We start from the raw sequence: 12,954 nt of genomic DNA, 5'->3' as shown, positions 1-12,954 counted from the left end.
ACCGCCTCCATCCCTCCTACTCATTTCCAAGTGATAAATACTGATGAACCGGTCCGTTACACACTACACACTTGTATGTTTATCATTCTGATTATTACATAGATGCATGGACAGGTCAGTTTGAGGGACAAAGCAAAGAGAGTATAGGTTGTAGCCTAATATAATATCCTCCAGGAAATAAGAGATTTCCTCTGATGGGTCCTTTTATGAAGTGATTTATCCAGATTTCAGTTTGTTTGGGGCTTTCACTCAGCGGCATGGCTCCTATGGTGTTCTGTCAGGTACGTACACAAATACTCAGTGGTGTAAAGTAGCCTAACATATACTTCTTAAGTACAACTTTGAGGTTAGATTTTTTTTTTTTTTTTTTTTACCTTACTGGAGTATTTCCCATTTTCAGTAGGCTACCTTTACTTCTACTCCACTAGGCTACATTGTACATCTGCTATTTTCAAAGGTTTTTTATACATTTGAAAACTTGTGAAATCGGAACTTTCTGCATAATGAGTACTTTCTAATTTTACTTTTTCCACTGCTCGCCGCTTTTTGTTTTTGTTTTGAATGTCACCGCGTGCTCGCCTCATAGCTGACCATAGCTCTCTGTTCCATAGTGCAGTGCTTGTAAAACCTTTTCATTGCCAGGGACCCCCAAATTGATATATATTTGACCGGGGACCCCCATCTGAAAATATGTTGTGCCAGGGACCCCCCATGAAGCAAAGATTTGTGTTGAAATGTTCGCTTTAAAAGAAATATATTCAAAGATTTGCACAAATCTTCAAGATTTTTCAAAAATAGCAGATCTACAAGCTCATAGCGCGGCATATGAGCTTGTATGTGCTATTTTTGAATAGCCAAAGTATAAAAGGTTTAAACTATTGTGATGCTATTTTCACACATTTTGCTGGGGACCCCCTGGAACCCCCTCAAGGACCCCACTTTGAGAACCAATGCCATAGTGGAAGGAGTTCTCCTTAACGCTATGGTAACTCCGAGCCTTTCCCCCGCACAGCCCAGTCTGCGCAGCCTCTTGTCTTTAGGAAAAATAAAAAATACGCTTTCGCTACTCACCAAAACAAAGACGATTTTATGGAGTTGAAAGCATAGTTTCCCCAGTGGGAACACCCCGGCTACATTTACTTCTACTCCACTAGGCTACATTGTAGATCTGCTATTTTCAAAGGTTTTTTATACATTTGAAAACTTGTGAAATCGGACCTTCTGCATAATGAGTACTTTCTAATTTTACTTTTTCCACTGCTCGCCGCTTTTTGTTTTTGTTTTGAATGTCACCGCGTGCTCGCCTCATAGCTGACCATAGCTTTCTAGTGTTCCATAGTGCAGTGCTTCTAAAACCTTTTCATGCCAGGGACCCCCAAATTGATATATATTTGGCCGGGGACCCCCATCTGCAAATATGTTGTGCCAGGGACCCCCCATGAAGCAAAGATTTGTGTTGACATTTTCGCTTTAAAAGAAATATATTCAAAGATTTGCACAAATCTTCAAGATTTTTGAGCTTGTATCTGCTATTTTTGAATAGCCAAAGTATAAAAGGTTTAAACTATTGTGATGCTATTTTCACACATTTTGCTGGGGACCCCCTGGAACCCCCTCACGGACCCCTGGGGGTCACCGGACCCCACTTTGAGAAAGCCTAGCCTTGAGCTGAAAGCCTAGTTTCCCCAGTGGGAACACCCGGAGCCCCCCGTCTCACGTCTAAAATACACCTTTTTACCAAAATGTAAAATAATCCACCAGATGGAAAAACGTTTTAATTACTCCTCTGCGTCCCCTACAGATCCGGTCAATGCGATTTTTGTATTGACAAGATCTGTAGGGGGCGCAGGGGAGTAACTAAAACATTTTTCCATCCGGTGGATTATTTTACATTTTGGTTTAAAAAGTGTATTTTAGGCGTGAGGTTAGGTGGGGTGGGGGGACTCAGAGTGTTCCCACTAAGGAAACTAGGCTTTCAACATCTTAAAACCGTCTTTGTTTTGATGAGTAGCGAAAGTGTATTCTTTATTTTGACTACAGACTACAGAAGTTCTCCTTCATAGCTTGAAGGAGAACTTCTAACGCTGTGGACCAGAGCTACAGCTGACGAGAGCGTGTGTTTGTTTTGTGTTTAGATCTGCCGTGTGGGCTGTCCTTTTATCCATGACTTGAGGCCACATCTGGAATCGGATCGTCATCGAGTGGTATGTAATAATAATAATAAAAATAATGATGATGATGATGATGATGATGATAAGAGATAAAGAGAGAGCGAGCTGGGGAGTGAGACAGAGAGGTGGAGAGAGAGAGAGAGGGGGGGGGGGGAGACAGAGAGAGACAGACAGAGAGACATACGAAGAGAGAGGGGGTAGGGAGACGGGGGGGGAGAGAGAGAGAGAGAGAGAGAGAGAGGCGGGGGGGGGGGGGGGGGGCTTGGTGGAACTGGTGGTCCGTGGAATTGCATGTGGTGTGGTCCCTGATCATGCATTCAGTTATGTAGGAAAGTGAAGATTTTATTAATTTATTTTCCATTATTTTCCATATCTTTTTATTTTGGAGAAACTTAAGTATTTTGGTATTTGAAGAACAGAGGAATTAAAGACATTGTCATCATTATCAGTGGTCCTTTTGAGGAGGCTTATGCTTCAATTTCAAAAGTACTTCAAGCTTAAAGGACAACTTTGTTTTTTTACAACCAAGGTTTACATTTTAGCTTGTAATTAAAGTAAATAAAAGATGAGTGTCATTTTTTTTTTTCATTTACTGCTTTCTATAGTTTTAGCAATTTTCGTGATCTTTTTTTACAGTGGGCGGGGGCATTCTGTCCGGTGGCTAAATATGTATTTTTTACACAATAAAAAATGTCCTGTGGTCTTTGATGGCCAGATGTGAGTTATTGGGGGCTAGAAGAGCTACTGTAAATAATAATAAAGAAAACGCCGGGTTATTGTGTAAAAAAAAAGACATATTTAGCCACCGGACAGAATGCCCCCGCCCACTGTCAAAAAGATCGCGAAAATTGCTTAAACTATAGAAAGCAGTACATTTTAAATTTTTAACATTCATCTTTTATTTACTTTAATTGCAATCTAAAACATAAACCTTGGTTGTAAAAAAACAAAGTTGTCCTTTAATAACTACTGATGGTGATTTATACCTGATGGATCCTTAGTTATATCAGTAAAGAGTTTATTACAGCAAGTTCAGCAAGGCTTAAGCGTTACAGCAATCAATGTCGATGCTCTATCTCTCCCTAATTTCTCAGACCTTGTCTCTCTTTCCCAAACCATATGTTATTGTCTCCCCACCCACCAATATCATTGGTTATTTTCCATTATCTCATTGTCACTGTGCCTAATTATTATTAGTTGTTATTGCCAGTTCTCTTTTGTGTCTCTCCTGGGAACGCATAGAAGAGCACAAGTTATTGCTGGGTACTTTTTGTTGAGGTCAATCTCGCACTCTGTGCCGCGCTATGAGCTTGTAGATCTGCTATTTTTGAAAAGCCTTGAAAAAGTGTGCATACCTTTGAATATTAATATTTTTTAAAGCGAAAATTAACTGATATCTTTGCTTCTGGGGGTCCCTGGCACAAAACATTTTCAAATGGGGGTCCGCGGCCAAATTTATATCAATTTAGGGGTCCTTGGCATGAAAAAGGTTGAAAACCACTGATATAGAAGGCTGGATAAAGTAAGAGAAATTCTCAAAAAAGCTCTGCTCACTAGCATAATATTTCAGTTATTATTTAAGAACATGTGGCCATGGACAATTGGTTGAGAAACATTTTTATAAAGGGTTATGCGTATTTTAGTTCTTATAACTATAATCATACAGTGTCATAAGCTGATTATAATGCATTATAGACATGGGATGCATAGCAAGTTTTACAAAAAACACTAATTTTAGCCCATATTCCCACCCAACACAACAGTGGTCCCCTGGTTGATCATTCTTAGGATGGTGGTGGTGGTGCCTGTTTCACAATCAGTTGAAAACCTCTGAAGTGTAGGAGTTTTACCCTGCATCTTTAGGTAGTTGGAATGTCTTCCAGAAGGGAGAGACCCCAACAAGCTGATCAGATAACCTATTGCAGAGGGAGAGATTAAATAGATGATCAAGTTAAAAAGGTTGTGTACTGGGGTGAATCCTTATTGCTATAAGGTCTGTTTTGGACCACAGTGTTAAACAGCAAATTCTTATTTAGTTGTAGTCTTTTGAATAACACAACATTTAGTTTTAGTCCCATTTTAGTCATCTGCAATGGTTTAGTCTTAGTCGACAAAATTAACACTGTTTTGGACTGAGAACATTTACACAAGTATCCACTAAAAGGCAAGTGCTTCTCTGATGAGAGCAGGCTGGCTTATTTGTGTGTGTGTGTGTTAGTTGATGCTTGATGCTTCTAGGTTTTGACATCCAAGCAGCAAAGCCAGCACACTGGGGAACAAACAGACACGTGCAGGTCTCTATACGGCATCGCAGTTGCGGCCACTTCCGGGTTCCACTGCAAAATACTCAATGCATTTTTCCCATTGACTTTTCCAAAAATATTTATATCAATTAATTTAAGTCTAGAATCAAGCCATCCAGGATCCTGGTGAATCATGACCATAAAACGTTTGATTCTGTGATTTATTTTATTTTATATTTAATTATATGATATACTATATTTAATAAATACCCTTTGTTTTGCCGTTTTCCATTTTTGTTTTCACAGAATCAAACGTTTTATGGTCATGATTCACCAGGATCCTGGATGGCTTGATTCTAGGCTTAAATTAATTGATATAAATATTTTTGGAAAAGTCAATGGGAAAAATGTATTGAGTATTTTGCAGTGGAACCAGGAAGTGGGAGGGAACTGCGATGCCCTATAGGCCCTATGCACAGCAGTCATATTATCACTTCCTTCACAGGTGTTACCAATGATACTAATGAAGGCTCTGTTCCATTTCGTGTAGCACAGTGGTTCGCAGATTTTTCATTTCCACTCTGAGAGTCTAACTCTGAGAGTGTACAAATGGCACACTCGTCAGGGGCCATTTGGAAACCCCTTAAGGAACCATGAGGGTACCTGGACCCAAATTTTAAACCCACTTGGTCTAGCAGAGTGTTTCCAGTGAGCCAACATGCACAATATCAGCACCCTGACTCTGTTTGACCAGAATGGAACAGAGCCTTCATTAGTATCATTGGTAACACCTGTGAATGTCTTCACACTATGGCTGCTGTGCATAGAGCCTATTTACTCAAACGTATTCAAGGCAACAGCACAGCTTCTTTTTGTTTAAAGAGTTCACAGAGATAAGAGGGGGGTGGGGGGTTTACTGTACATCTGTCGGTCACATTTTGATTCCAAGAAGAGAGACACAGCTGTGTGTTACATGCCATTCCCACACATGTGCTGTGCATATGCACTCGGATAACGTCTCTGTCGGGTGGAAACCTCATATTATGTCCGAAACTGTTACTTTTCAGGATTCAAATTCAAAAACATCAAAAGTAGCAGATCCACGAGCTTGTAGATCTGCTACTTTTGATGCCTTTGTGTGACGCTGTAGTATGATCAAGCAGGGCATACAGTACATAAAAACACGAAAAGTTAAAATAATTATGCAATAGGCTCTATGCACAGCAGCCATATTGGAAAGAAATTGGGCCTCTTCTTACTTCCTTCACAGGTGTTACCAATGATACTAATGAAGGCTCTGTTCCATTCTGGTCAGGGTGCTGATATGATATCTGCATGTTGGCTCTCTCTAGAAACACTACATTTTGGTTCCCAAATGGCCCCTTATGGTGGGTGTATAACTCTGAGAGTGTACAAATGACCCTTACGGGTCCATTTGGTTCCATTTGTACACTCTCAGAGTTATGGGGGTCCTTGAAAATAAGACAACCACTATGCCACACTAAATGGAACAGAGCCTTAATTAGTATTATATGGTAACACCTGTGAAGGAAGTAAGGAAGGGGCCCAATTCATTCCCAATATGGCTGCTGTGCATAGAGCCTATTATTATCCCTATGCATTTCATTATTATTGGTAAACTGGTGTGTAGCCATGGTGGGTTCACAGCAGTGGTGGAATCAGTAATCAAATGTTTTACTTAAGTAAAAGTACCAATACCACAATGTAGAAATACTCTGGACTACTAAAAGTCTATAAAGTCTATAAAAATGCTTTGAAAATAGCAGATCTACAAGCTCACAACGCGTCGCGTTGTGAGCTGCCGTTTTCATTTTTTTTTTTGCCGTTTTCAATTTTCTTTTTCACAGAATCAAACGTTTTATGGTCATGATTCACCAGGATCCTGGATGGCTTGATTCTAGGCTTAAATTAATTGATATACATATTTTTGGAAAAGTCAATGGGAAAAATGCATTGAGTATTTTGCAGTGGAACCAGGAAGTGGGCGGGAACTGCGATGCCCTATAGGCCCTATGCACAGCAGTCATATTATCACTTCCTTCACAGGTGTTACCAATGATACTAATGAAGGCTCTGTTCCATTTCGTGTAGCACAGTGGTTCGCAGATTTTTCATATCCACTCTGAGAGTCTAACTCTGAGAGTGTACAAATGGAACCAAGTGGACCCTAATGGAGCTGCCTTGCAGCTGTGCTGCCTTGTCCTCTCAGGGTCTGAGTAAGACAGGCATTCCCTTGCGTGCTATTAGGGTGGCGTTCTCGGGCCGCTCCCTGTGACTGAGCATCCTTGGTACATGCCTACGTGATTATTTATTTGCTTGTTTCTTGACTGTTCGTCCTTCAGCCTATGCAGCCCCGAGACATTGGATAAGGTCAGATTTCCAGGTGTACACACAGCATTGTTCTAATAAAAACTCACAGTCACACTGGTTACATGTCCTACGTACATACAGGGAGATGCAGTCTAACAGAGAGATATATTCCTTTATTAGCCTACGTGTAGGATTATACTGTATATTTGACTAATAATGGTTCAAACAACCCTCTTATATAAGGCACACTTGGTTATGAATTATGTTTAAATAATCCTTTTTATGTAAGGCACTCTTGGTTATATTTTATCCTAAATATACGTATTCATATATTCATCAAAATCACTCGGCCTCCACAAAAGTCACATAGAACCTATGAACAAGGGTAGACTGTTTTGCACTGGATGTTCAGACAATAGTTCATGACAATCAGGACAGAGCTTACTTATATAGAGGGTTGGTATATAAGTACACAGTATTCATGGTAGAGTCATTGGGGTCAACGCTCTGTTCCATGAAGTTATAACTTGTATTGTGTATTTTGTGCTGAGTCGGGGAAAATTATCTGTTTGATCTAGAGCAGGGGTCTTCAACGTTTTTTTAGGCCAAGGACCCCCTAGCTGTGTGTTTCAGATTAGCCCTTTTTTTTTTTTTACTTAGTCTGCTCTTTTTAGTGGTGCCAACCGCTCTATATCTGACTTTGTCCGTATGTATGAGCCTGGTGTATGAGCACGGCGTATGAGCACGGCATTTAAACAGCTATAACTCCAGTTCAACACACACACACACACACACACACACACACACACACACACACACACACACACACACACACACACACACACACACTTGACGTCCGTATGAGCACGGCGTATGAGCACGGCATGTAAACAGCTATAACTTCAGTTCGCAGCATGCTACGGAGTACACATTTTGTACATGGACTAAAACCACCAATAGGCACAAACTGACATTAATTAAGCCCCGCCCCCTCTGTCTTCCTATTGGCTGGGCTTTAAACAGCCGTAAGTCCAGTTTGCAGCATGCCACCAAGTCCAAATTTGGTATGTGGACTTAGACCACCAATAGGGACGAACTGTAATTACTTAAGCCCCGCCCCCTCTGTCTGCCCATTGGCTGGGCTTTAAACAGCCATTATTCCACTTTGCAGCATGCTACCAAGTACAAATTTGGTAAGTGGACTCAGACCACCAATAGGGACAAACTGAAATTAGTTACGCCCCGCCCCAAAGGCACCGCTTCCTTCACACAGGGTGTGATTTTTCCCTTCTACACCTATACCTCTTTTCCCCAAAAAATAGCAGATCTACAAGCTCACAACGCCTCGCACTGAGCTTGTAGATCTCCCCATGGAGACTTGAATTCATGGAGAATCTTTTGTTTTTGTCGCATTCCTAAACCAATAATTTGATGACCTGCCGGGTCTCCGGTAGGAGACTCAAAGTGTCAACTTTGAGTCTCCTACCTCCTATTAAATTATTGGCTTTGGGGATGTTGTTCTCCTGCCTTTGGGGGCTCTGTACCTTTTGGGTTGGAGACTTCACGCTGTATGCTCAGGAGTTCCCGTGCCCATTTCTGGACCATATACTGTATGGTATCAGAAGAGAAGTTGAATTTCTTAAAAAGGGAGAATCTAGGCTAAATGAGATCTGAATGCGACCTGCACGGCGCCTCTTCCTGTCACTTGAGGTGATGAGAGATGGAACACGATAGATGCTACACAGGAAATAACAATGTGTGTGTGGATATCATATGTGTGTGGTTTAGTTAAAGAGATGGAAAACTGCAAGATAGATTGTACTAACACAGGAAAGAACCACATAGTGGTTTTCACAGTTGAGTATCAGTCTCAATATTCAGCACGTACAGTACACAATTCAGATGAAATATACCGATAGGGCAAAAGGTACAAAATGTGCTAGATCTGCAGACAGTAAGGTGTTAAGACACAACCCTTCAGCTACTGTCAGCCACAGCGAGGCCTCCTGCTATAAGGAACTTTAAGCAGTGGTGTAAAGTAACTAAGCACATTTACTTTTTCAAATAGTTCAAATAGCCGTCGACACGTTGTGAGCTTGTAGATCGGCTATATGAGCTATTTAAAAAGGTTTTTCAAAATAGTGTAAGACTGAAAAGTTCCTATGCCTAGCAGTAGGGGGAGCGAGAGAGAGAGGGAGGAAAATGGAGAGAAAGGAAAGAGAGGAAATGTTGTTGATGCAATATTGTTTTCTATTTTGCCAATTTTCGCACAGGCTGAACGGTAGTCGCTAATGTTAATGGGTGGTTCATGTTTTGTATTAATTGTCTTTTCATGGTTCTCATGGTCATTGGTCAGTGAGAAATGTGGACATTTCTTGATGGGAGGGGGAGTGAATGTGAGACTGAAAAGTTCCTATGCCTAGCAGTAGGGGGAGCGAGAGAGAGAGAGGGAGGAAAATGGAGAGAAAGGAAGGAGAGAAGAAGAAATGTTGTTGTTGTGCTGAGTTTGCCGGTTGTACACGTTGAATGAAAAGAGTAAAAAGTTGACATTCTAAAGAGACGCCTCGTTCTTTATGTAGCACCCCAAGTGTTATAATTGTAAAAAAGGCCAAAGAAGTTTAGGCATACGGGCAGGCGGAGCGCAAGATGTATGACTGTACTCGTGCTGTTAGCATTTCTGTCTAATAAAGTATTCAATCAATCAATTGAGTGCTGCTGCAAATCGATGGCAGCTAGGTATTCAAATGCCTCACTTCAAACTCAGACTGAAGTGGGCTGCATGGGGGTCGTTACTAGTTTAGTTTTTTATTGTAATATGAATTAGTCAGAGAAGGTCATGAAATATATCAAAAATAGGCAACCCACAAGCTCACAACGTGTCACATTGTGCCATGTTGTGAACTTGTAGATCTGCTATTTTTGAAGAACTTTGGGAAATAATTTTAGTTTGTTTTAGTTACAGTACCTTTGAAAATACACAATGCAGTTTCTGTTTGATTTTGTTTTGTAACGCCTTGTTTTTTCTTTTTTCTTTCAGTTAAAGGTAGGGTAGTGGTTTTCTTTGGTTAAAACACGTGTTAAATAGCTCTATATTCTCATAGTACTCATTGCTAGAGTGTTTGTTCAGTAACAGGAGTCTCCATGACTCTCCCATTCTTTATTAAACAGAAAATGCATTTCCAGTTCGGTATGCCAATTTGATCAAATCAGGATAGAGAACTCAGTCAGGATACAGATTAAACAAGTGGAATTGGAAGTGATGACACAAAGAAATGAGCAGACACAATTGGAACTGGCACACTATAACAATTAAGCTGATAAATGGGTACTCTCTCCTGATTGGCTGAAATGTTGTCACCTACAGTACCTGAAAATTAATTTTCTGTTTATTAAAGAGCTGGAGAGGCAGGGAGACCCCTGTTACTGAACACTCTGTAGCAATGATTACTATCAGAATATAGTACTCAAACCTTTTAAGAAAAAACGTTTTGTTTTGACCAAAAAGATATCACTCACCCTACCTTTTAATTGAAATGTTTTTCAGTTTTCATTATTTCACTAGTTTCAGTTAATGTTGTAAACTTTATTGCAGGGGGCCATTCTGCATAGACGGATTAAAGTGAAAATGGGCCCTGTGCACAAAATCGCAACGGACCCCCCCCCCCCCCCCCCCGCGCGCGGATTTTTTTGCGGTTATTGCGGTTATATTGGGCGTTTTTGGGCGTTTTTTTGTTACTTTATTTCGGTTTTAGGGTTAGGGTTAGGGTATATATATATATCATATATATTATATATTTTTTTTTTAAAGCCTATTAAATCCAAGGCCCCCCATTGGCTCAGGGCCCTGTGCACGTGCACACTTTGCCCAAGCCATAATCCGTCCCTGCCATTCTGTGGTTGACAGAAAGGCTGAGGTGTTTGTTCTTGTTTCCTTTCCATATGTCTAGCACATGCCATTATATCTACCAGTTTCCGTCGAACTGCTATCTCGAGAGACAGGAAAAGGCCCCATGGTCCCGCGTCTGCCTGAACTTGCGAACCTACAGCTCATTTCACCTACAGCTCATTTCCAGTGGTGTAAAAGTAACTTAGTACATTAACTCAAGTTCAATGTTGAGGTATTGTTACTTTACTGGAGTATTTCCAATTTTCAGTACTTTCTACTCCACTACATCTCAGAGGGAAATATACCTTTTCTCCACTACAATTATTTGAAAACTTTAGTTACTTTGTAGATTTTGCAAAACATACATTACCCACTTCAGCCCTATATACATTTTGGACATTTGAAAATAGCCGATCTACAAGCTCACAATGCGTCGCATCGCAACGCATTGTGTGTAGATCGGCAATATACAATATGCAATAATAATATAATATTTGCCTCTGAGATGTAGTGGAATAGAAGTAAAAGTATTGAAAATTGGAAGCACTCCAGTAAAGTAAGAAATCCTCAAAAGTGTACTTAAGTGTAGTACTTAGTTACTTTACACCACTGGTGAAACAGCATAAGCCTGATGTATACCTCGCAGTGTATAAATTAACCATTTCTAAACGTGTCTCTTGTTCTCTACCCACAGGAAAAGGCAGAACTGTTTCAGAAAGGTAGGCCATCTCTTGTTTGGTAAAAAAAAAAAACACTGTGCCTCCAAGATAATTATTAATTTAAAGAAATGTCAGGGGTCACTCATGGTGACAGTTCAATGTGCTGATTGGTCAGCTATACTGCCATATCAGCCCTAGGGCTGATCACCCTCTGTAATCTCTCAAGAACAGATTCTGCTCTGCGTATAACAAACAGCAGAGGTCGCTGTTTTTCATTTTCAGTTGGGTCTGGCTACGCGAGACTACCCTCTCTGTGCTTGTATCACTCCCCTCACCCAGGGAAAATACATTCTGGATACGTGATAAACGTTAATCAGATTCAAGTGAAAAGTGATGATCCAATTTAGCTGTGTTTATTTTAATATTTGTATTCCTTGTGATGAGATGAGTTAGATCGGTGCCAACAAATTGACACGATCACACAAAATTGTATCACTTCATCTACAGCAGTGTTTTTCAACCCTTTTCATGTCAAGGACCCCCAAATTTACACTTTATTAGCCTGCGGACCCCCATTTGAAAAGATATACCAGGGAGGGACCCCCAGAAGAGACGCCTTTTACGGCTCTAGCAGTGATTCTCAAACATTTTAATTTCAAGGACCCCCCCAGTTTGACATGCATTAGGCTACGGACCCCCATTTAATGGCATTTCTATCACTGGGACCTTAATTCATATTCTAAAAGCAATGTTAATTTAACTCTGAGAGTGTACAAATGGAACCAAATGGATCCATTTGGTCCATTTGGTTCCATTTGTACACTCTCAGAGTTACAGACACATAAGACCCTTATGATAAGGGTCCATTTGGTTCCTGAATATCTATCATTTAGCTGGGGGACCCCCTGGAACCCCCTCAAGGACCACTGGTTGAGAACCACTGCTCTACAGCTATCCATGTCAATGTGTTGCATGAGATTTCAACACAAAACAGTTCCTGTTTTCATTAAGCTCTACTGACCACACGATGTGTTTGAATTCACCTCTGTTCTGTTTTCTTTCTTGATGTTCTTTTCCTCCTGGTTTTCAGAGGTGTACCAGGGCCAAGGTAAGCAGCGAGCGTCCAGCTATTTAATCTGTTTTTAATATTCACTGCCTTATTTTGACAGTGACAATGAGTATAGAAGTTTCCATCAGCTTCTGTTCTCCGAGTCTTCCTCTGTCACTCCAGCCACCTGCATGTCCTCTCTCACTGCATCCATAAACGGTCCATCAGTTATCAATTATGATAAATCTACATGCACCAAGTATAAGATCATGTATGTATTGCACTCACCTTGTACCGGTATATTATTTCATAATAATCTACAGTGAGGAACTTATGTTGTAACCTTACCCTTGTCATACACATTAACAGTGTATAGGAACCATGAAATACTGTTATATTATTTGAGAAGGGCCATTGAGGGGAAAAAAAGAACCTGCACACTGCTCTTGCTCCTCAAGTTTATATAAACACTTGACAAGACAATCTTGATGAGGTCGACTCCAGAGGAACTGAAACCACAGTGATGAATAAACTTGAGGCTGCTGAGCAAGAGCACTGTCTGTGCGGTTTCCCTTTTTGCTGAATAGTCAAACGGTAATGTCATACATGTGCGAAT

The 12,954-nt window shown here is 40.6% G+C and overlaps 1 protein-coding gene across 1 annotated transcript in view; it reads left to right on the top strand.

Moving 5' to 3' along the window:
• Positions 1-223: 223 nt before the first annotated feature.
• Positions 224-12,954, top strand: part of LOC311062165 (uncharacterized protein) — a 97,550-nt gene continuing 84,819 nt past the window's right edge. The window contains exons 1-4 of the mRNA XM_084081007.1: positions 224-281; positions 2,136-2,204; positions 11,326-11,350; positions 12,381-12,398. Of these exons, the coding sequence (XP_083937133.1) occupies positions 258-281; positions 2,136-2,204; positions 11,326-11,350; positions 12,381-12,398 (136 nt within the window). The 5' untranslated portion in view covers positions 224-257. The remainder of the gene's footprint in view (positions 282-2,135; positions 2,205-11,325; positions 11,351-12,380; positions 12,399-12,954) is intronic.

The sequence above is a fragment of the Gymnoscopelus microlampas genome, assembly GCF_963454915.1.
Source record: "Gymnoscopelus microlampas genome assembly, chromosome: 15".
Classification (NCBI taxonomy): Eukaryota; Metazoa; Chordata; class Actinopteri; order Myctophiformes; family Myctophidae; genus Gymnoscopelus; species Gymnoscopelus microlampas.
The sequence above is the reverse complement of the archived record's forward strand: the minus strand, read 5'-3'. Positions and strand labels throughout refer to the sequence as shown.